The sequence below is a fragment of the Phascolarctos cinereus genome, unplaced genomic scaffold (assembly GCF_003287225.1).
Source record: "Phascolarctos cinereus isolate Bilbo 61053 unplaced genomic scaffold, phaCin_HiC Scaffold_2;HRSCAF=192, whole genome shotgun sequence".
In the NCBI taxonomy this organism is placed as follows: Eukaryota; Metazoa; Chordata; class Mammalia; order Diprotodontia; family Phascolarctidae; genus Phascolarctos; species Phascolarctos cinereus.
The window spans coordinates 339,193,860-339,219,237 of NW_027555625.1; the positions used below are offsets into that span (position 1 = coordinate 339,193,860).

A 25,378-nucleotide genomic window follows, 5' to 3' on the forward strand; every position below is an offset into this window, starting at 1 on the left:
TACACACATGAACTTTATAAACTCCTCCCCTTGTGTGGTCTCTCCTTTTTTAAAATTTGTTTTTCATTTGTCTTTTATTCATTTTAAAGCCAGGGGCTACTCACCCTTATTGCATGGTTAACATTAGCAGTATGGACTGAGGTTTGGAGAAATGTGTGAGTCTGGATAGAAAGCAAAGGTACCTCCCACCTCAGCATGAGCCCGGAGTACTTGGTATTAGTAGTGATTCCCACTGGAAATAACAAATATTGTGGAGGCATTTGTGATAACATTCCTAAGCCCCTCAAATTCCTAAAGCCCCTCAAGGATAAAATTCCTAAGCCCCTCAAAAGTAGGAGAAATTGAAAATAGAAAAAGATTGATCACCTAAAGTGAATCAAAAGCCCCTATACATAGTAAAATAAAGACTAGCCAGACTGACCCTGGAATGGTGGGGGAAGGGGATTAGAGGATGGAGGGGGGTAAGGAAAGGGAGGGGGAACAGGGTCCTTATCTGTGAGTCTCTTTTTACAATTCTTCTGTGATTATATGAGAATCCCACCTTTCCTAATACACTCCCTGGTGATGGGTTACTATCTCTCATCATTATGATAAGCAGTAATACCTTAGGGCACTCTGCAACTTACATGTGGGTGACAATTTATACCAGAGGATACACCAAACCATTTGTCTGGACCTGTAGCAACCTTTAGCTGTCCCTAGGCTTCTATAGGAAGACCTCTATCTCCTCTTCATCACCACTCACCCATTACCAATAAGCTTTAATAGCACTGAATTTCTTTTCCCAGATAAATTTTATTTTATATAGTTCTGCAAAATCTTTCTCTAATAATTTGATCGGTATAATATTAAAAATATAAATCAGCTTTGGTATATTGTCATTTTTATTATATTGGCATATTGTTATATGGCATATATTGGCACATACTTTTATTATATTGTCATGGTCGAACGATAAGCATTGAATATTCTTCTAGTTTTTTAAGTTGTTCTTTATTTCTTTAAGGGGCATTTTGTATTTGAATCTATACAAGTGTAACCCCTATCCCAAAGCCCTTTGGTATGGGACTTTCTCCTCATTGGTGGAGATGAATGCCTTGCCTTGTGTGACAGGTAGAGCTGAGTTGTTGAGAGGGGGAGAAAGGAGAGCTCTTCAGTTCCCATCAAGCTTCAAGTGGCTTCAGGCTCTTCTGGCTTCCAGCTTGCAGAGGGAAGATGGATGAGTCCAACCCCACTTCAGGTTGTTGAAGGAAAAGACTCTGGGAAGACACGAGAACAGTCATCTCCATCATGTCCCTATGCCCAACTTGCTATACTAGAGACTTTGAGGAGTTTCCCTTTGGGTGAAATCTAGGACACTCTCTCATGATTGAGCTGAGTTACCTTGCTCCTAATGGGAGAGCTCCTTCACCCTGTATTGTCTGATATATATTTGCCAATGATTTGGATTAATGGGTTTCTTTGTGTTCCTTGTGAAACTGGCATTTGGTGGGAAAAGGGTTAAAGCCTTGGATATAGAGTGTGGAGTCCCTGTCCCTTCAGTAAAAATGACACAGTGATTAGAAGTTAGAAGGAACCTGATCATATCCCCTAGATATTTAAGGGAGCAGATAGTTATAATTCTAGCCTGGTCCAATGCTCTGAGGAGAACAGAGTGGTGACCTCCAGCCTCAGCCTTCTGCTTCCTCTCCTGGCAAGAATTAAAGTCTTTCTTTGGACAAGGGTGGGAGAAGAAAAGGCTAGAAATGTCTATTCTGTCTCCCTTCATGCTACACAAGGAGCACCTTCACAACCACGGGCTTCACCATCGGTGAAGCCTTTCTACCTACAAGTCTTTTGTGTGCTTTGATTGATTGATCCCCAGATATATATTTTGTAATTATTCAGAATGAGATTTCCTATTTTATCATTGCCTCCTGGATTTTGTTATTATATAGGAAGACTTTATTTTTGAGGGTTTATTTTGTAGCCTGAAACTTTGTTGAAGGCTATTTATTGTCTCAGTTAGTAACTTTGATAATTCTCTGGGATTTTCTAAGTAAACCATGATATCATCAGAAAATAAGAATAGTTTTGTCTCCTCTTGATTTATCTTTATGCCTTTAATTTCTTTCTTGTCTTACTGCTATTGATAGAATTTCTAGAACTTGTCACTTAATCTCTTTGTGCCTCAATTTCCTAGTCAATAAAATGAGGGACTGGACTCAAAGTCAAGTCAATAAGCATTTATTAAGTATTTACTGTGTGCCAGGCAATGGGAATACAAAGCATTGGGGATACAAATACAAGCAGAAAGACAGTCCCTGCCCACAAGGAGCTTACATTCTAATGAGGAGAGACAACTCATAAAAGGAAGCTGAAAAGAGATATGGGGATGGGGGGAGGGAAACATGGTCATGGTAGAGAAGGTCCAGAGAGTCAGGAGTAGAGCCTGGAGAGTAAAGAAATGAAGGCACACTGGCCTGGGAGCTTTCCTTAAAATGGAGGTTCTGAGAAGAACCAGCCAATCAAAGGAAGGGGCCACAGGGGACTGAATGTACTTCCAATGTCCAAAGTCCAGGAATAGATTGAATTTCCAGGGTGAGATGGTTTCTGTGGCATGGTAGAAAAAGTTCAGAAAGTCAGAAGTGGAGCCTGAAGGGAATGAAGATTCAATGACCTCTAAGGTGCCTGCTAGTTGAAAAGCTATGATCCTATGTCCAAAACAAAGCTCATTATCTTTTCCTCAAAATCCATACCTCTTTTGAACTTCTTTATTTCTGTCTAGGGCACCATCATTCTTTCAGTCACCTGGATTTACAGCTTTGGTTATCCTTGCCTCTTCACTCTCCTTTAGTCTAAAAATGCCAATTTTTGTCATTTCTACTTCTGCAACACTTTACATCCATCCCCTTCTTTCTTTTCACATGGCCACCCATACTAGATTAGGCTCTCATCACCTTTCCCCTAAACTACTGCAACAGCCTCCTAATTTCTCTCTCTCTCCTCCAATCCATCCTCCACACAATTGCTGAAATGATTTTTCTCAAATGCAAGTCTATGTCACTCCTTACTTAATAAATAGAAAACTGGCATTTATATAGTGCTTTAAGGTTTGCAAAGTACTTTACAAATATTTAATTTTATCCTCACAATGGGGTTTAGGGCACTATTATTGCACCTACTTTCCAGATGAGGAAATTAAGGCAAAGAAAAGTTAAGCGTCTTGCTAATAAATGTCTGAGGCAGGATTTGAACTCAAGTCTTCCTGACTACAAGTCCAATGCTCTAGTCACTATGCCACCTAGCTTTCTTTCCAATGGCTTCATATTTCTGCTAAGATCAGATATAAACTTCTCTGGCTTTTACATGCCTTTCACCACCTGATCCTAACTCACCTTTTTAACTCTTCCAAATTATGTGGTCCCACCCCACTAGTTTTCTTGCTCTTCCTCCTCCTCCTCATTCTCCTCATTCATGAAATGCCATCTCTCATCTTTGTACCTTTGCATTAGCTGTCCTCCATGTTTGGAATGAATGCTATCTCTTAGCAGTCCTTGTTTCCTTCAAAACTAAACGTATGCACCACTCTCTCTATGAACACTACCTAATTCCCTTAGCTGCTGGTTCTTTTATTCCCAACTTACCTTGTATTTATTTTATTTATATTTTGTATATATGTAAGGCCTGTTTAACTTGGCTCTCTCACAGAGACAATAATTATTACTATATTTTTAAGAGCCAAATGGAATGTTGTAGAGAAGGCAGTTTTTCCTGGCAGTCGGGGAACTATAGTTGAAAAAACAAACATCGTACTATGAAGTCTTCTCCTTTTTCGATCGAGGACAGTATATATTTTTGACCTTTTGAACTTTGATCTATATGAATCTATGATGAGTGAGTCTAGTGAAGAGATTGTTTTCCTGTCATGGCTGGAAACAACAAAGAAAAAGGAGATAAAGAGATTTTCTTTTATGAAGAAACTGTTTTCACCTTTATCTTGCCCTCAGTACAGGCCAGTTAAGATGGCATCATTCATGTGAGAGAGGCTTGAAATCTGCACGTGTGTGAACATTCTGTATCGGCAATCTTCTTCTATTGGCTTTTTGTTGTTCAGTTGTTTTCAGTCATGTCTGACTCTTTGTGACCCCATTTGGGGTTTTCTTAGCAAAGATACTAGAGTGGTTTGCCATTTCCTTCTCCAGATCATTTTACAGATGAGGAAACTGAGACAAACAGGGTTAAATGACTTGCCCAGGGTCACACAGCTAGAACTCAGGAAGATGAGTCTTTCGGACTCCAGGCCTAGAACTCTATCCACAGTGCCACCTAGCTGCCCTTGAGACACAACTAGGGTTGTGAGGGGTCTAGAGTGAGGAAGACCTGAGTTCAAATCTAGCCTCATTCACTTACTAGTTACATGATCCTGGGCAAGTCACTTAATCTGTCTACCCCAGTTTCCTCAATTACAAAATGAGAATAATAATAGCACCTACTTGGGTGGGTTGTTATGACACTCAAATGAAACACTATTTGTAAAGCACTTAGCCCAGTACTTTTTCCTTCTTTTCTATATCCCCTATGGCCCAAGGCCACTTCTCACCCTTAATCCTATCTAGACTCCATTCTCCCTTGGCCTGTGGTCCAGGTCCCTGGCATTCTGTTCACTCCAACCTACTGGCCACTCCCATAAAGATCCTTCCTAGATCCCTCCCACAGTCTTTCTGTATATAAGGCCCATCTTGTCTCCATCAAGGTGCTCAGATTCTTTAAGAGTCTAGCCAAGGACTCAGATTTTTATAATCTAGCCAATAGCTCATAAATGTTCAGATTCCTTAAGAGTCTGGCCAATATGGCAGATGTTTAATAAACCTTGTCTTTGGCTGAAAGAAAGCTTGGGTTGAATTCATTGAGACAGGACCTGCGTGTCTTGATTTTGGGGTCCCAGCACCCCTAAACCTCTAGACCTCACCAGATTGATTTCACAAATGTACAGAAGTGATGGGTCTTTATAGTGCTGGTTTGAGATAACTCTGTGGTCTTTCTCGTAAGTAAATATTATAAATAATGATCTATTTCTTTGTTTTGTCATTTGTTATTTTTTTCAGTAAATTATATATAAGTAACTACCATTGGGAAAAGAAATTTCTCCAATTTATTTAACATTTGTTAAGATGGAGTTGGGGCTGAAGCTAACTAATGAGAAAGAAGATTTAGTTTTATTCATTAGAAAGAAAATTTCCCAACATGCACCTGGATAACTGTGGATGAAGAAATTAAATATGAGAACAAGTCAAGCGGAGGCTGAGGGATGACAAACAAGTGAATATGGTCGACTTTATCTACTTGCTACTCATCTATATGTACATGTTGCCTCCTTGGATAGGAGGTAAATTCCTTAGGTCAGGAAATATTTCATTTTTGTTTTTGTATCCCCAATAGCAAGCACAGTACTGGCACATAGTAGGTTTAAAAAATGTTTGCTGATTGAATGACTGATTATTGGCCTCTATAAAAAGAATTTAATAAGAATTCATTAGAGAGAGATATACACATTCACGCCTATGTGTACCAAGTAAAGAGAATAAAAGATAATAAAAACACACATATTTACTTCCTCAGGATATTGTAACGTAAATACATCAATAAAGAATGGTCATGCATTACTAATCTGAAGATCAATTATAAAGATTTATTATGTCTTTTTTCCTATTTGATGGACTCCTTAAATAAACATTTTAACTATTTTCAACCATATGAGATCCGTGGGACTGAGGGTTGGGAGCAAAGCTATACTTAGGAATTCTCCTCGCACCTGGGAAAATTCATTGTGGTAGTTGGAGGTGGAGAGGAGAGTAGTAGCAGCACAGAAAACAGTCTGGAGGTAGGTGAAATTGCACCTGTATAGGGGTTGACTCATCTGTCAGAGAACAGAAGCCTTCACTTCACTCCCCCACAAAGCTTGAAAGGGAAACCAGAACCGAGGAGAGGAGCACTATAGGAAGAGGCCATACTATAAAGAAAGGTTGTCACAATGGGAAGGAAATGCTATACTAGGGATATCCCAGATAACAGCAGCCCGAGAAAAAGTCTTGTCCAACCCACAGGACTTCTAGCCCTGCTATAGAGTACAATCTGTGCACACATGACCTGAAATCCCTTCATTTCCTTTTCTGCTCTGGGGACAAACACTCTGTCCCTGAAGAGAAAGCCTAGGGAGGCTAAGAGAGTGCACAGCTCAAATTTATTTTACTTCTCTGCAGCTAGCTGTTCACCCACCCCGCTAGCCCTAGTAAGGTAGGTATATGGGAGAATTTAGGGAAACATGTACATTGAGAATGGTTTAAATACCGATAAATATCTTTTGCGGTCTTCTCTTTTTTCTGAGCTCTAAAGGATCATATAAAACTAGCGACTCTGAGGAAGATGAGACCTAGCCCAAGTTTTCCTGGGCGAACAGGCAGTCAGGCAGTAATGAGTCAGTCACCTACGGCAGCTTTTATGGAGACGCACCACAGAAATGGGAAAGCAGTGCTGAGACATGCCCCTTCCAAGTGGAAATTCAAGTTCAAGCTCTCCCCACCCTTAATGAAAGAAAAAGCAAACAAATCTAGGGGAAGGGGACTTCTCATTTCCTGTGGGACTCATCACAGCTTGCTCAGCCCAGCCCAGCCTAATTTTGCTCAGCTCAGCCAACCAAGGCAGCTACATTTTCTCTTGAGGAAGGAAACTCTGGGCTAGAGATGAACTTCACTTAACACTTTGGAAATGTGTACATAGTTCATAAGATTTAAGAGATGGAAGGAACCTTCAAGGTCATCTAATACAACCTCTGCATTTTACAGATAAATAAAACAAGGCCCATAGTGGTGAAACCAAGCCCAAGGTCACACAGATAACAAGTAGCCGAGTGAGGATTCAAAGTCACATCCTCTGATTCTGAGCCCAGAGCTTTCTTCACTTTCCCATGCTATTGAATAGAAACAGAATTCTGTAAACAGGTGCTGGCCCACCCCGGAAAAAAATAAAAAAAAACAGATTAGGTTGCTCAACATTTGGCTCAGCAAGTTATTCTCACTGGAAGCCCTAGTTTTGGCCCAGGCTTACATTAGAAAAACAGCCAGTAAATCCCTGTGCTTCCATGCCTCAATTTTCCCACTTGTAAAACGAGGCTGCTAAGATCAACCAGAGGATGGCTCTGAGGAACAGATGTAAAGAGAAGCCTCCTCCATGTGTACATTGTGCACTGCAAAGACTTAGACATTATTGGTGTATTTCAACTCTTCTGGTGATATCAGTCATTGTGGATAAATGTCAAAGCTTCCTGGCAGGGGTACTTTCTGGTTCCAAGGTCACAAGCAAGAATGTATTCCTTTAAGGCTAGACCAGTACTCCCCATAATGTGACTCTGACAACTCCCTTGAAAAAAAAAAAGGTTTTATTGAAACTAACAAACAGCTATTCCCTATTAGACAAATGGTCAAAGGCAGGCAATTTTCTTTTTCTTCTTTTTTTTTGGGGGGGGGCTAAGCAATGGGGTTAAGTGACTTGCCCAGGGTCACACAGGTAGTAAGTGTCAAGGGTCTGACGTTGGATTTGAACTCAGGTCCTCCTGACTCCAGGGCCAGTGCCCTATCCACTATACCACCTAGCTGCCCCCCAAAGCAGACAATTTTCAAAGGAAGAAATGCAAACTATCAACAACCATATTAAAAAATTCTCTAAATCATTAATAGAAGAAAGCAAATTAAAGCAACTTTGAGGCTCTATCTAGCAAAGCAAATAAAAAAGGAAAATGACATGTGGAGGAGTTGTAGAAAAAACAGGTCCATTAGTGCACTGTTGGTGGAGCTATGAACTGGTCTAGTTATTTTCAAAAGCAATTTGGAACTATGCCCCCAAAGTTGCTTAACTGTGCATGTGCCTTTGACCCAGTTAACCACTGTTAGGCTTGTACCTCAGAGATCAAAGAAAGAGGAAAAGGTCCTGTACATACAAAAAATATTTATAGCGTCTCTTTTCGTAGTAGCAAAAACTGGAAACTTGGGCTATCTGATCAGGGAATGGCTAAACAAATAATCTGATGGATTATTTACATAAGAAATTATAAAATATCTAGTTTCAGAGGAAACTGGGAAGATCCTTATGAACCGACACAGAGCAAAGTGAACAGAACTAGAACAATTTATTCAATAATAACATTAGAAAACAACTTTGAAAAACTTTAGAACTCTGATCAATGCAATGATAAACTGGACCAGATGACTGAAGATGTCACCTCCTTCTAGAGAGGTGATGATTTTAAAATGTAAATAGAGACATACATTTTTGGGCATGACAAATGTAGAAATTTGTTTTACTGGACTAGGTAAGCTAATTATAGGGGGTTTGTTTTTCATCTTTTTTTTTGTGCAATAGAGGGGACATAATAGGAGGGACAAAGTATAAATACATGTGAAGTAAATTTATTTTAAAAATTTTTTAAATTTAAAAAATCATCTAGGAAGGGGAAAAGTTTTGATGAAAAAGGAAAGAAAAAATATAAATGACGATTTTCAAAAATTTGATTATTTTTATAACTACATCAGTTATTTTCTGCCACCCCTCTCCATCTTGAAGCCTCTCTGGTGACAGAGAAAAAACAACTTTGAATATAAAGAGTATGTCTAACACTATCTGTATACATAGTCCCCCATATCACTGCAGTGACAGAAGCTGTATGTTTCATTATCTTTTCTCTGAGGCTTTTGTTGGTGGTGGTGGTGGTTTTTCCCCTTATTATTGAGAATTCAACTTTCTTTTAGTGATATTTTCTTTTGCAATGGGGGAGGTCTGGTACATCTACAGATACTATCAATTTCATAAGATGAAGTTATCCATGTGGAAGACACTAGGGAGCTGCTTCTGGGAGATGAGAGCACTGGAACAGGTATGAACATTCTCTGCTGACTTACTACTTGAATGGGAGAAGGCTTTTTCCATTGGCACAGTGTTAGAGGAAGGTCATATCTTTAAAATGACCCATGTGACCCATGTTATTCTTCCTACATATAGGGAGTGGAATTTCCAATCCAGCTCAGGAGCATAAGCCATGAGTATCTAGAAGTCCAGGAAGTCCAGGAATCTTAAGCTGGTGATAGTCAAGCCTTGATCCCTGAGGCCTCAAGGAACATAGGTTGATCATCTGGAGTGATCTTTGGGCCAGACAGAAGTTGGCATTGACTTTGGATTTGAACTTGGTGGAACTAAAGCTATGTAGGAACTGAGCTCTTAGCTCAGTTGTAAGCCTAACCTTTCCCCGTACCTCAACCACAACCTCGAGGCAGAGAATCCTGAGGGGGAGATGTAACAGGCCTGCCCCAGTGAGGCCAGAGTCAACCATATTACACATTTTCATGTGTTACAGTTATTGAACATGTACAGTTATTGAACCCTTGGACTACTCCCCCAACTTCAGCTTGTATACTCACGTTTTATCTCTATAGAGCCAATCTTTTAATAAAAATAATTAACATTTATACAGCACTTACTATGTACCAGGCATTATGCTAAATGCATCACAAATATCTCATTTGATTCTCATGACAACCCTGGGAGGTAGGTGCTATTATTAGCTCCATTTTTACAGATAAGGGAACTGAGGGAAATAGAGGTTCAGTGTCTTGTCCAGGTTCACACAGCTAATAAGTTACTGAGACCACACCTGAATTCAGGCCTTCCAGACTCCACGCCCACTGCTCTATCCACTTGATGCTCCCAAAACCACAGTTCACCAACCCCACAGAGATACCTCCTGTTATTAGAATTCTGGCTAAAATGGTGATAATGTCAGGGCCTAGTTGAGCTCAGATCCCCCACAAATGCCTCAGTAGACCCCTAAAAATGTACCAGAAGGACCAAAGATAAGATCAAAGAGGAATGACAATAAGCTCCTCCGTCCAGTCCAGGATTGCACAAAAAAATCTACCAGAAACTTGTGGAAACTAAGAATGAACAAGTCAGAGCATGCAGAAGGTACAGAAGCAACCCAGATCCAAAGAAGGAGGCAGGGCTAAACCGGCACCCATCCAGGTCACATCCAGGAAACAAAGGACCCAGGCCACCCCCCCCGAACTGTGACTTGAAATAGCTAGTTAGCCCTCTTAGAAGAGGTACCCAGAGTGGTGGTGTCCAGAGCCACTGAGTCAAGGCCAGAGCAGTAACTAAAAAAAGCAGTATTCAGAGTCACACTGTAGCAGGAGGCAGAGCCAGGAAGTTCCAACTGAACCATAACTACACCCAGGAAACAGTGCTCAGGAATCCTGTGCACTGCAAGATCAAAGTCCAGGCAGCCCCATGCCTGATGAAGGACAAGGCAGCTCATACCTGAGCAACAGCAAAGGCAGGGCGGAAGCAATGTCTGGGCAGCAAAGTACCTGAGGTCTTAAAGGAAGCCTGCAATCAGCAAAATGAGCATATCTGGTTGGGATCTCTCACAATTACAAGGGACTGAAGAAGGAGACTTAGCACACTGGAACATAGTAATGGCTTAATAAATGCTTGTGCCTGGGGCAGCTAGGTGGCGCAGTGGATAGAGCACCAGCCCTGAAGTCAGGAGTATCTGAGTTCAAATCCGGCCTCAGACCAACTTGACACTTACTAGCTGTGTGACCCTGGGCAAGTCACTTAACCCCGATAGCTTAAAATAAAAAAAAAAACTTATGGGGCAGCTAGGTGGTACAGTGGATAGAGCACCAACCCTTAAGCAGGAGGACCTGAGTTCATATCTTGCCTCAGACCAAACACTTGACACTAGCTGTGTGATCATGGGCAAATCACTTAACCCCAACTGCCTAAAAAAATAAAATAAAATAAAAATAAAAATAAATGCTTGTGGTTAACTGACTGAGAAGGGGTAGAGGCCTAAGCAGAGCCAACAGGAACTGAAACAAAAACCCAAAGATTCCTAGAGTAGTTGGGGTCTGGTTTTCCACCCTCGTCATTCTACCAAAACTGCCCTCTCCAAAGTTACTAATGATCTCTGAGTTACCAAATCCAATGGCTTTTTCTCAGTCCGCATCCTCAACTCTGCAGGCTTTGACACTGTTGATCCCTCTCTTCTCCTTGATACTTTCTTCTCTTTAGGACAACTCTCTTTCCTGGTTCTCCTACCTTTCTAATCTTCTTACACCTTACTAACCAACACACACTCTTCTATCTGGTGACACTGGCCTCCTGGCTGTTCCACAAACAAGACACTCCATCTCTCAGTTCCAGGCACTTCCTGTGACTGTCCCACAGGCCTGAAATGTTCTCCCTCCACATCTCTGCCTCCCGGGTTTTCTAACTTCCTTAAAGTCTCAACTAAATCCCATTTTCTACAGGAAGTCTTTCCCAACCTCTCTTAATTCTAGTGCTTTCTTTCTGTTATTTCCCATTTATCCTGTATATAGCTTATGTGTATATTTCTTTGCTTGTTGTTTTCCTATTACATTGAAAGCTCCTTGAGGGCAGGGACTGTCTTTTTTGTATCCCCAGTACTTAGCACAGTAATTGGCATAAAGTAGATGCTTTATAAAATATTGGTTGATTGATTGGCCCAAGTAACCACATATAGGACTAAATAGAACCTACATACACCATTCAAGAATATGGCAATGAGCAGAGTCTGCTATAAATAAAAAGTCTCAAACCAGAAACTAAGCCTGTAGACATAAACAGAACATGTACAGTACAATAAAGAAATCCCACAGCCTAACAGAAGCCCAAGGGGTAAACTCGGAAAAATAGTGAGAGTTCCCAGAAGTAGACATCTATGAAATAGGTGCCACTTTCATTTGAACAAGACAAATAGGCCTTAAACACAAGCAAGAGGTATAAAATGCAATGTTACATGAAATTAGAACTAGGGAGGAAAGAACATGAATGAGAATTAATAGTTTAGGACAGAAAGTGCTAAACCTTACCTGAGAACTATATTCTCTGAAAAATTAGAATGGGCCAAACAGAAAGCAGACTCCATAAAACAGCAAGAAATAATATAACAAAATCAAAATACTAGAAAATAAATAAGGTATAAACTACTTTTTTAATTAACTGACCTAGAAAACAAGTGAAGGAGAGAGAATAGAAGAATCATCAGACCACCTGAAAATCATGAACCAAAAAACAAAATGAAACCAAAAAAACCCCATGAATATTATATTTCATGGAACCATAAATGAAAATTGCCCGGTTCTATTGGAACTAGAGGGCAAAGTGAAACGAGGAAGAATCCATCAATCACCTCCTGAAAGAAACCCCACATGAAAACTCCTAGGAAGATCATAGCCAAAATCCAATTAAAAATAATTCAAGCTTTTAGAAAAAAAGGATTTGAGTAACAAAGGAACCTATAGTAAAGATCACATAAGACTTGGAAGCTAACACTGAGAATCCTCCATGTGGAAAAAGAGGGAGCTTAGAATAGAATATTGTCAAGGGTCCCATTATCCTCCCAGTCACATAGATGTCATCCTGTACTCCTTAATCTTTCTTAGCCCTCACATCCAATTAGTTGCCAAGTCCTATTATTTCTACCCTTGTAATATTTCTTGTATATACCTCTTTTTCTCCTCTGACACTGCTACCACCTTGGTGCAAGTCCTCATCACCTCACACCTAGACTATTGAAGAACCCTGACTTTTGATCTCCCTGACTCTTCTTTTCCCCACACTGGACCATCCTCCTCTGCTGTCAAATCCTAAAGTAAGTCTGACCATGTTAGTCGTTCTTCCACCCCCATTAAATCAATTCCAGTGGCACCCTAGTGCCTCCAGGATCAAATATAAAATGTTGTTTGGCTTTTAAAGCCGTCCATTACCAGAATCCCTTCCTACTTTTCAAGTCTTCTTTCATTCCCTCCCTCCTCTCCCCAACCATGAGCCCAGAATCTTAAGGCCCATTTGTCTTGTTCGGATTGAAGTGACACCCATTCTATATGATGCCCATTCCCTCCTCCATGTTCATGTACTGTTCATCTTGTACACTATCATGTGAACTAGTAAATTTCCACCTCTTTCTCTTCCTTTATGCCCTAGCATATCCCATTTTTTCTTTCTTTTCTTAATCTTTCAAAACCACACCAAAAAAAATCAATGAATGCAATGAAGAAATACTGTAGCTTAAGAAAGAATCCCAAATAACAAGAGTAACTTGTGAAAAGTACAAATAGAACCTCACAGAAAAACTGGATCAGCCACAAGAAACATAAGAATGACTGAAAGAAAACAGAGCACCAAAATGTGGAATTGGAACTGAAATAAGAATTCTGGAAGGAAAAAATAGCATAAGTAATTTAGAAAGGAAAATTGAAAACCTTACTTAAATAATGAACCCCTTAGAAAAACAGAATGGAGTAATCAGAACTCAATGACTCCATGAGACAAAGAGAAATATTACAGCAAGATCCAAAAAATATAAAGTATCTACTATAAAGAACAACTTACCTACAAAAATATGTCGAGAATTTAAGTAGACTCCCTAAATACCATAACCAAATAAAAAACTTAGTTATCATATTGCAAGAAACTACAAAAGTAAACCACTTGTGTGTGTATCTATTAGAAACTCCAAACTGAAAACACTCAGAAGTGTCATAGCTAAATTCTAGAGCTTTCAAGTTAAAGAAAAATAGAGTTCAAACATCAAGGAAACACAGTAAAGGTTACATAAAACTATGCTACAACTCCTACAAAAGAGATAAAGTCTTGGAAGATTACATCTCATAACACATGACAAAAGCTTACAACCAAGAATAATTTACCATATAAAACTGGGTATATTCCTATGGTGGGAAAAATGGGCCTTTAATGGAATAGCAAACTTTCAAGCAATTTTGATGAAAAGTTCAGAGTGGAGTGGGAACTTTGACACGCAAACACAAGTTAAGAGAAACCTGGATAGGTCAACGCATTTGACCAACTGGATGGGGTTGAATGAAATTCTTACATTCTAATAGAGAAAGAAGGGACAAGGATCACAGAGGGAGTTAAGAACTATACAAACACAGGGACTGGATATTTTCGTTCTTTTTTATTGTTTAAGAGAGGAAAGAAAAAGGTAAGAAAATAATACACTAGGGAAGAAATTAAGAAAGAGCAAGAGCTTACTATTTCACATAATTGGAATACTAGAGAAGAGTATGCACAAATAGAGGAAGGGATGGGGAAAACAAGCACATCATGATCACTCACTCTTATCTGAACTGAACAAAAAGAGGGTTAAAAAAAGAAATACACACAGAATCTGGTGTAGAACTATAGTAAATACAACAAATAAGCAACTGGGAATGGAAAAAGGAAGAGTGGGCTTTGATGGATAGAGCTGGGAAAGCAGCAGTCACAAGAAAAACATCAATTTTGGACAGTAGATGATAAAGGCTTAAAAAAAATAAAAACTAGAAATCAGGGCTGATGAAGAGAGGAGGAGCAGAAGAGTACAAATGAACCCCTTCAATTACACAGCAGCAGCACTAATCAAGATTCCTATTACTCTAGCTCCTTTTCAAAGAGGAGAGAAGAGGAAAATGAAGGGAAAAGTATTGAGACATATGTTATTAGACACAGTGTACAAATTTGTTTTGCTTTAGTATACTTGTTACAAAGATTTTAAAATTTTTGTAGTACGGTAATAAAAAAGTAAAGAGTCAATGTAACATTGAATGTATTTAATTAATTAGTGGGGGGATGGAGAGGTAGTGATATCAAAAAAAGAAAAGAACTGAAAAGAACATTAATGAAACATTGAAAAAAATACATAAAATAGAGAAAAAGTTTCAGAAGCAGATACAGACATGCAGGGTAGTGTTGGAACTACCATGTTTTATATTTAAAAATAACTATCAACACAATCAAGTTTCACAGTGTCATAAACAATCCTCTTTTTCTGTACTTCTTTGTATAAGGAAATGTTTATATTTCTCAAATTTACAGTAACAAAAAATTTTGTTTTATAAAAACAAATGTGAAACTGCTTAGTTTTCATTTGAACCAAGGAGACATTTTCAAGTATTAAACCTATCTTAAAATGTAATTACAAAGGAAATATATGTAAAACAAAGACTGCTGGCTTTGTTACAGACAAAACTCAAACTCATGAGATCCTCTTTTACATTTATCTAGATTGAATACAATCTGAAGTACAGATATGAGGCTTAAAAATTGTCCCTTCAAGAAGTAAAAATCAACGCTCTTCAGTTTCTTGAAAGCACAACAAGTTATTGTTTTAGCATATAATTTTTTCCAACACATTATCCACGTCTTTAAAACAGAATTTCATGTTGGGTCAAACAACAACTCTGGTTACAATTAAGTCTCATCCAACATGCAGGGAATGGAATATCTTTAGGAATGCTGGCAGGTCACATTGGTTGACTTTTAGTAGAATTCTTCTAAGAATTCAAAGTAGCACCCATGTTTCTATTTCTATCATTCAAATCCAATGTCTCTGATAAGCCATGAAAATATGTGATGAAAACTTTTTCATGCTATTCTTATAAGCCCAATTCACATGTTTAGCTTATCTAGTTGTTGCAAACTTGGACAAAATGATGAAGGGTTTCAACGCTGTAATTTCTGTAAGAAAAAAGAAAGAGATAAGAAAATCTTGGGTTTCAAGCCTTTAGCTTCAAAACAAAATCCCCAAAACATGAAAAAATACATTGTCCAAACTCCCATTTACTAATGTCATCACCTTTTCTCAACAGCCATTTTTCACATACCTTACTCCTTAAAACATTAAGCTATGTAGCTCCTCATTACCAAACCTCCAACCAATCATGTTCTTCCCCTCATCTCAGCAATGTAACCAATCATGAACCTTCACCCCCATGACGCTGGCTTATTATATGGTATCTGTCCTGTTCTTTGTTCTATGCTTATAAAAGTGAGTTGCATCTTCAGTTCTGGGTCTCTGGCAAAAACAGGCAAGCCACTGACCCTTTATTACCAATTATTATCTGTTAATGTCTCTGTTAATAAATGATATCTTGCTCAAAGGAAAAAAAAATTAGGTTATGGCAACATTAACACAGACCAACACGTTGCTGTTCAGTCATGTCTAGCTCTTTGTGACTCTATGGATCACGGCATGCAATGCTGTCCATGGAGTTCTCTTGGCAAAGATACTGGAGTGGTTTACCATTTCCTTCTCCAGTGGACTAAGGCAAACAACTAGTAACTGTTTGATTGTTAATAACAGCTAGTAAGTATTTGGCCAAATTTGAACTCAGGTCTTCCTGACTCCAGGTCCAGTGCTCTATCCACTAAGCCACCTAGGTGCTTCCAAATAAGAAGACTATTTTATTTGCTCTCCATGCTTTATACACCTTATACAGACAACTTGAAGATAATGTAACGAGATAATCTGAACATTTTACATTTGATTCCGTAATGCATTTTTGGGCAGAAGAGTTGCCTTTCTGATTATGTTTTATTTAGCCTATTTAAATTCATTGGCATAGTGTTCTGACTACAACAGGTGCTTTATTTATTGCACTGTCCACAAACCAACTGAAGGTGGTAGCTAAGGAGCAGACATACAATGACAGAGGTAAATCTACTCAGGATTAAAAACTTTCCAAGAATAATTCATGGGTAGAAGGCAAGAGTTGACTATATTTAAAAATATCATTTTAAAAAATGGTTCGATCTTCACTTCAAACCCCTTAACTAGGGATTAGCAAACTTTATCCTGAGTAGCACAAGTGGGACTAAACAATGATAGTGAGTGTCACTAAGACCTAATGAAGAAGCCTAAGGGCAGATCAAAGAAAAAGGTCCTACTGATAGTAGGCTCCAGATAGTACCCTTTTGGTACCCTTTGGTACTATAAACTGCTTAATCTTAAATCCATCACCTAATGTGGAAAAGTCATCAAAACTTCCTCAAGCTTTCAGATGGAAAAAGGTTACAGATAAAGGCTGACATTTTATATTTGGTTTTGCCAGGAAACTATTTTTTTCTAAGACTATTATTTATGGGGAAATTTTACAAATACTTCAAGTTATCCACTTCCACACAGTTTTTACAAAGAATAAGTATTCAATAATGTTTACAAAAACCAAAATTTAACTGACATCTAGACATTTTGTAAACATCTGCTAACAGTTCAGAAGAATATACTAGCTAGGAAGTACGACCATCAACAAAGACCAAGAATCCCAGTAGAGAAAAGGAAGAGATTTTCTTTTCTCAGACTCTGAAAGCAACCACTTATCATGCTTCTTTCTTTACAGAATTTTGTGTGTTATATGAGAAAATGGCTATTAGACAATTCCTCAAAATATTCTATGTAAAATAGTTATCTTAACTACAAAGCAAATGAGGTTTATTTGGTTTCATTTAGACAACTAAGTTAAAACATGTAAGAAATAAAATTAAGTACAATATCACCTCATTATGCACATGTCAGAAATGTGGCAAAAATATATTCCCCTCAAGACAAAAACTACTGTATAAAAAGTGAGCTCTGCAAAGAAATGAGAACCACTCTTTAAAGTTACCATTTTTTCTTTCTGAGGTATAAAATATGAATATCTTCACTCCGGTATTCTTCATCATGTTTCTCCAAAGGAATCTTTTCCAAGTCAAAATCCAACTGGAGGAGCTATTACAGAATTACAAATATATATATATATATATATATATATATATATATATATATATATATATATATATATATATATATATATACACACACACACACTTTAAAAACAATGACTTCAAAAAAGCCAATTAACTTTCATCTTAACATTACAGAAAAACATGAGAATTAAATAATATGACCATATATCCCAATTTAAGGCAGTCTAAAGCACTGATTCTTTCATAAATAGAGCCTGACCCTTTAGTTACATACTGCAAACACTCTTGAGATTCCTCAAGAGTTCTTAGCTGCACTGTACTTAATTCTCATCTAGTATATAAAACTGAAGAAGTGAGATATGCACTCTTAGTTTGTGTAGGAGGGCAGTCTCCTTAAGTAATCCCTAAGCAAATACAGAACTAGAGGAAATAGTCATAAGGGCCTCTCTCCAATGAGGGATTAGTATTTCTATTACATGATGCAGCCTTACTTATTATTAATATTATAATACATGATCAATATTTGCAAAAAGACCACCATAAAAATATTTGCAGTTTACCAACACCAATTTTTGAAAACGAAGTAGTAGAGAAATTCTTTGAAGAAGCTGTTAAGACCTTCTGAATCAAATTAACATACACACTGACACTTGGTGACTTCAATGCAAAGGCAGAAAAATGTAAAGATGAGGCAAAAATTTTATGAAAGCATGGTTCAGGAAAAAAAAAAACAGAACGGAGACCAATTACTTGTGAATTACATAGCCTCATGCCTCTATAGTACCAAGACTTTCTTTCAAAAAAATAATAGTTTGAACATGGTATGTACCAAATAACATTATAAAGAACGATCAATGAAGTAACAAATGGAAAGCATTCTGCAAACTTTAAAGCATAAGTAAATGATTATTAAATAGGTCTTATTTTAGCAGACAGGATAAGACCTCTTATTGATGCAAGAATCATTCCTGAATCAGTTGTCTGTGTACAGTCAGATCATCAACTTGTCAGAGTTTAAATCAGAATTAGTAAACTACAAGAATGAGAAAAAAGATATTGTTTATGATTAAAATGTTTTAACCTTAAATTATTTCAGTTATTGAAAGCCAAAAATGGGAAATGGGCTACAGAAATGACATTAATACTTATAATAATTTCACCCAAAAATTAATTGCCAAAACAAGGAGACCAAAAGAATCCAAAAAGCACCTTAGTCAGCAAATATCTAGCTTACTTGGCAAATGCAGAGATGGTTGCCAAAGGCAACATTAGGTTAGAATATAAACTCATCTGTAAAACTTTATGAAGAAGGATGATGGGCAATTATGAACAGTATCATCTAATAAGACAGAGAGTAAAACCAGTTTAAAGAAAGCTTGGTAAGATATCCAACTAAGCAAAGTCATCACAAAGGCATTCAAGGATAAAAATAGGAGTATTCCAAAGAGAAGAAAAATGCAAAATTTGCAAAATCCATTTTAATAGACTGTTTTCTCCAAGAAGAATAATGGAACCACCACATTTGGACCTTAAAGAATCACTCCCTGAGGTGCCTATTACTGGTGATAGAAACGTTAAGAAAAGAGTCAGAAAAAGCAACCCGATAAGATCAAATATATAGAGAGCAGATTTATGATAGCAGAAGTGATACAACTATGGGGGTGCTAGGGGACTGATAAACAAGGTATGCGAAGAAGAACCAAATATGAAAGTGTAGGGGAAAAAATCTTGGCCTTTATTAATACTGAAAAAAAAAGAACAAGAGTACATCAATAACACCAACCTATTTGCCTGGTCTTCCCTCTATAAAGAATCTTTATGAATCCTCTATACACAAATCAAGGACATTCTTGATGATGGTCTATTAGGGCATGACTAGAATTGCCCTGCTTGCTTCCTGACAACCATGTTTACCAGCTCTGCACTTGAGTGAGATAAAGGCTGTAAATGCATCCAACAAGCCATGTGTCACTCAGGACTTAAGGACACAGAAATTTAGGGAATAACAAAACAAATCCCCTTATTGACTGTTGAGCAGAAAGAGCCACTGACTTACTGGGCATCATTACAAGGAAGTAACCAATCCTCCGTTGCTCTTTTCTCCCAAGCCACAGACAGCATCAGGACCATTCAAGTCTATCCATGGCGGTAATAGGGGAAGAAGATCACCCTTGCCCCGCTCTTGACAACATGCTGACCATTCCCACATGGCAGCTAAAGGAGGAGGAACTCAAATAGCCACACTCGAGAAAGTTGCCTCTTCTGTTTTATGTTTCTTTGCCTTATTACAGTTGACTACAAACAGTGATCACATGACACAGAGGTTCCATCTTGGAGGCAACCTCCTAAATTTGAGATGTTAGATATCCTGATTTCGCTGTTTGGAACTGACTGGTAGCAAAGGGAATTTATGATTTAGAGAAGAGAGCCACCAAACAGGGGATATGCCCAAGTACAAAGCAAGATTAAATATAAAATGCCTATTCAGAGGGCAGTCCCATAAACAGCTTTATGTTCTGATATTTAAGTCTCAGCTTCCTTAGGGAGTAAAACAGTAGCTAATACTAATGTTCGTTTAAATTATTCTGTCAGTGTTTGCTTGCGAACTACTGCCTCTGAGAAACTAAGTTTGAGTATCACGTAGAGGTCAATGCAGGTTTAGTGTCAAGGTGGTATACATATCCAATGAGGATCTCCTAAGAAGAAGAGTAAAGACCATCACCAAGGAATTATAAGACAGGAAGAAAAGATTGGACTGGTCCTATGACAAGAATGAAGCACTTCACTGGTACCCTAGTGTTGCTGGTTGATCTCCAGCTGTGTTGTGCGCTCCCCCCCTTCCCTTGGTGAACTTCTGGGAGAACATGGACAGTCATACAACATGGTCAGGCACTGATGGGCTGTGATATGCCTTACTGGAAAAAAACTTCTGAAATGTTCAGATCACAGGTCCATTTGTGCATTTGGGTAATGGTACTTTGGAGTCCCTCAAACTTGGGAACCACAGCAAATTTTCCTATTTCTTAAGCTACTGTATGGTGTAAGAGAGTTTCCATGAGTGTGTGCCCATGTAGAGAGAGCCAGGAAACATATCTGACCGTTAGATATTTTCTGGTCACCTATAAAAAATCCTATTCCAAAACTTCACTGTGGCATGGAGGTGACCCTGAGCTCTCGAATACCATGCAAAATGGTTATGAATTCTGGCAGGTCCTACTGAGATGGAAAAGCTGGAAATGGCCTATAAATCTCTCTTCCAAGACCCAGCACAGAGGACTGGACCCAGATAGCTCTTTGTTCTTTTCTGCCAGAGCAACTCATTAAAGTGCTCTGGCAGAAAAGAAAAACAATTATCTGGGCCTATCTAGCAAGGTATTGAGGGGGTTAGGATTTGTTTGTGGAGGAGACACACATGGATGAACTCATACATCACTGAATTATTTTTTGATCATACAACAATTTCAGAGTGTTTGCTCGGCCTACGTACACACAGACCCCATCATGCAAGTTAAGTGCTACTTTTACAGCAGTGTAAGAAAAATTTGTTTAAACAGCTGCAGAAATCTGTTCCAGATATGAGGTAGAAAGCTCCCCTCAAACCCACCTGTTTTGAACAGAGAATCTACAAAACTTTCTTTTAAAAACCAGCAGACATGTCACATATGCCCCCCAGAGGATAAAAGGAGAAATATACTACATGTCACACAATTTTATATTTCCTGTTCAGTTGAAACTAAATATAGGTTTACTACTATTTTTTAAGTGAGATAAAATGTGAATTGAGCTGACTGCTTGAATAGATTTTTCTCCCTCATTTTTTGGCAACAATTCTAACAATCTCCTGCCAATAATTTGTTTCTTGGAGATACTAAGTTCATTTTGAAGATATCATTATCTTTACTAATGAAGTATGAACAAACTTGAATTGTTTTTTTACACATAAGGCTATTAAGAAATTAATTTTTTCAAAAGTAAAAAAGTAACCCCATTTTTTTCAGTTAAAGAATCCAAGACAAAGATTATAAGGACATTCAAAAAATACATTTATATAACACTTTAAGATTGGCAAGATATCTTACATAAATTATGTCATATCAACTTCTCAACAATCTATATCTAAGTGCTTTTATTATTTCTGTTTTATAGATAACAAAATTAAAAGCTCAGGTTAACTCACTTGCCCAGGATGAGACAACCACTATATGTCTAAGGCAGAATTTGAATTAAATCATCTTAATTCCAAGGTCTAACCGTTAAGCCTAACTGCCACAAACCATTTATGAATACTGAGAATAGCGCTCTAACTGTTCACTCTTTTGGAAAACAATTTCGTCCACTTTTTTTCAGAGAATATCAAGCTTTGAAAATAAATGACAAAACAGTCTATAGTCATTGGCTGTAAAGAGGTACTTACCTCAAAATACTTTTTCTCTATTTCTGGATTTTTCCCCATAGTTCGTTGTTCATAACAACATATGATGCAGGTCTCAGGCCCACTGAGATCCTTTAGAGTCTTTAGCAATGGCTCCAAAGACTGTTTAAAAGGAAATAATGTTACAACTGGAAATAATTATAACTGAAATGAGTCTTCTTCTTTGTATTCCCCAAACTGCCTAGTATGTTGTATAAACAGCATTTGCTCAAATCTTATAAAAGCTCCAAACTTCACTAATCAGTGAATTGGCCTAAGGGGTCAAATTTGAAAGAATGAAAACTAAAGAAAGTTGTTCTTTATACTGAAAGAAGCAAACGATTTTTAAAAAAAAATGCTCTGCTCACGTTTCTCTTGACTCTCATCCTTAAAAAAATAGAACCAAATTTAAGCAGTTCCTTAACTTTAATCATAAGTTACCTCTCTGTTTAGTGGATAAGGATAAGCATCTCACAAAACCTTACGCTACCATTTAAAGAAAAATACTGCATGATTCTAGGCTCAAAAACACTAATTTATCACCTTTCCACAGACATTTAGCTCTTTAAATGCCATTTTTAAAAATTCTAAATAATTCATTCTGAATGGCCAAAAAATTCATAAATCATATTTTCAAAGACAATTCAATTCTTAATGTTTCAAAACAGATCCACCACTTATTAGCCTTGCTACACAGCTATGTGTTTTTGCTATCTTACAACTCTCAGTTATCTTTCCTTTCCCTGAACTTTTATATAGTTTGTACTGAACAAAAGTTTTGTTTCCCCAACTAGTCTGTTGGTTCCATGAGAGACAAGGGGAGGAACCCAACAGAGAATCAATAAATACTTGTTTCCACATGTATAACCTATACCAAATTGCTTGCCTTTTCAATGAGGGGCTGGGGAGGAAGGGAGAGAATTTGGAACTCAATTTTAAAAACAAATGTTGAAAATTGTTTTTACGTGTAATTGGGGGGAAAAAATGCAAAATTTAAAATAAATACTTGTTTCTGGAAACAAGCTTCATGGTTATTGAATAGTTACCTCTTCATAGTATATACAATCGGCCATCAATATGTAATCAGGTGGAGAGAAACAGTCTTTTCTTTCTTCGCCCCTTAAAAAGAGACATACTTATCAAGATTTATTTCTCTAATTTAAAAAAGTTCACGATTTAGAAAACTACATAATTTCCTCAGGGAGTAAGTATTTTTCAGCACAGACACACTTTAAATAAAGCTACATCTGCACAATTCTTAAACTCAAGTTAAAAGAGTATACAAACCATTTCAGTACCTTGGCTTCTACAGAACCAGTAATGAGATGCTCGTTCATTTTAATATTCAACTTAAGCAAGTCCTGTAGTTCCTCCAGATCTGTGAGTATAACATCTGCCCTACAAAGGAAGTGGGAACACACGTACGTGAGTGTGAGTCAGTGTGTGTGGGGGGGGGGCCGGGTGCGGTGGGGGGTAGGGGGCACAGCCTAGCCGTCTAGCCAGCCCCCGCCTCCCGCAAGAGGAGGCCGCGGGGGGAAGGGGGCGGGTCGAAAGCTGCAGGCCACGCCCAGTCCTGGGAGAAGGCGCGAGCGTGCGTAAGGGTAGAGGGCGGGACGCCGTGTCTGGTCTGAACAGCTCGTGAGCGCGTGCGCGTGCGCAGGTTCCCAGCCCAGAGGCGTCGCGGCGCCCCTCCCGCCCACCTTCCCCCACCAACTCCGCCTGCGACCCTCGGCGGGAACTCAACTCGTACCCGAGGGTGGCCGCCATGAGCCCCACGGCGCCGGTGCCGGCTCCCAGCTCCAGCACGGATCTCTGGCGCAGCGCGTGTGTCCCAGCGGCGGCGCCCAAGAAATGCTGCGTCTCCAGGTACTTGGCCAGGACGATGGCGGCGTCCCACACCACACAGCCCACGCCGCCTGAGCCGTACTGCTGCAGCCGCAGCACCGTCCCGTCCCGTTTTTCCAGCGGACGCACGAAGCTACACAGCGCCTCCTTCGCCGCCGCCATGGCTCTCCCGGGGTCGGTCTGTGACGGCAAACGGGGGTCGACCCGCACCCTGCAGAGCCTCCCACCGTACTGCGCTCCTGCGCATGCGCGTCGTGTGCGTGTCGCCTGGCGCCGCGGAGGGGGAAGGACTTGTTACCAGGGCAACGAAGCCGCGCTCCCGGTGTGGGTGTGGTTCTTAACCTCGCTGGGCAGATTTCTGGAGGCTATTGAACTTGGATGAAAAAAAAAAATTGTGTTGCCTTCCCCGGTTACAATGTAAGCTCCTTGAGGGCAGGGTCTTTTGGAGTTGCCTTAGATCCTTGCGGTGCTGAGAATAGCCAAGTCTATCAGAGTCAGCCATCGCACAGTATGCTGTTAGTATGTATGATGTTCTTATTTCTGCTCATTTCCCTCAGCATCGATCCATGCAAGTCTTTCCAGGTTTTTCTGCCGTCTGCCTGCTCATCATTTCTTATAGCACAATAGTGTTCCATTACATTCATACACCACAACTTGTTCAGCCATTCCCCAGTTGATCGGCATCCCCTCAATTTCAAATTCTTTGCCACCACAAAAAGAGCTGCTATAAATATTTTTGTACGTGTGGGTCCTTTTCCCATTTTTATGGTCTCATTGGGATACAGACCTAGAAGTGGTATTGCTGGGTCAAAGGGCACGCACAACTTTATAACCCTTTGGGTATAGTTCCTTCCAGAGTGGTTGGATCAGATCACAACTCCACCAACAATGCGTTAGTGTTCCAATTTTCCTACATCTTCTCCAACATTTATCATTTTCCTATTTTGTCATGTTAGCCAATCTGATAGGTGTGATGTGGTATCTCAGAGTCGTTTTGATTTGCATTTTTCTAATCAATAGTGATTTAGAGCATTTTTTCATATGACTGGATAGCTTTAATTTCTTCCTCTGAAAACTGCTTGTTCATATCCTTTGACCATTTATCAGTTGGGGTCATACTTGGACTATTGCAATAGCTTCCTGGTTGGTCATTCTGCCTCAGATCCCTTCCCATTCCTGGCCATCTTCTACTCAGCCTCCAAGGTGATCTCAGTGCAAGGTCTGACCATGTTACTCCCCTGTTCAGCAAACTACAATGGCTCCCTATTATCTTCAAAATCAAAGATAAAATCCAGTGTTTGACTTTTAATGCCCTTCACAACCTGGACTTTTCCTATTTTTCCAGTCTTCTTACTCTTTGCTCCCCTCCTCGTATTTTACAATCTAGTGATACTCTGTCTCTTGATTCCATGACTTTCTGTCCCCTGTATCTGAAATGCTTTTCTTCTTCATCTCCATCTCAGAGATTCCCTGGCTTCCTTGAAATCTCAGCTTAAATCCAAGGGATTTTCCCCAATCACTCTTAATGCTAGTGCCTTT

General features: G+C 38.9%; 1 protein-coding gene across 3 annotated transcripts; it reads right to left on the reverse strand.

Annotated features, from left to right (window-relative positions):
* Nucleotides 1-936: 936 nt before the first annotated feature.
* VCPKMT (valosin containing protein lysine methyltransferase) lies at nt 937-24,102 on the reverse strand. 3 transcript variants are annotated; one of them, XM_020991313.2, is made up of 6 exons: nt 23,745-24,100; nt 23,282-23,392; nt 23,041-23,113; nt 21,998-22,117; nt 17,502-17,605; nt 14,652-15,573 (listed from the first exon to the last, which is right to left on the reverse strand). In XM_020991313.2, coding segments are annotated over exons 1-6 (666 nt in total). In that variant the 5' UTR covers nt 24,002-24,100; the 3' UTR covers nt 14,652-15,572. The 3 variants fall into 3 exon arrangements, with proteins under 3 accessions (XP_020846973.1, XP_020846972.1, XP_020846974.1); XM_020991314.2 differs by lacking the exons at nt 14,652-15,573; nt 17,502-17,605 and adding an exon at nt 937-1,259 and having other exon boundaries at nt 23,745-24,102; XM_020991315.2 differs by lacking the exon at nt 17,502-17,605 and having other exon boundaries at nt 23,745-24,101.
* Nucleotides 24,103-25,378: the final 1,276 nt, after the last annotated feature.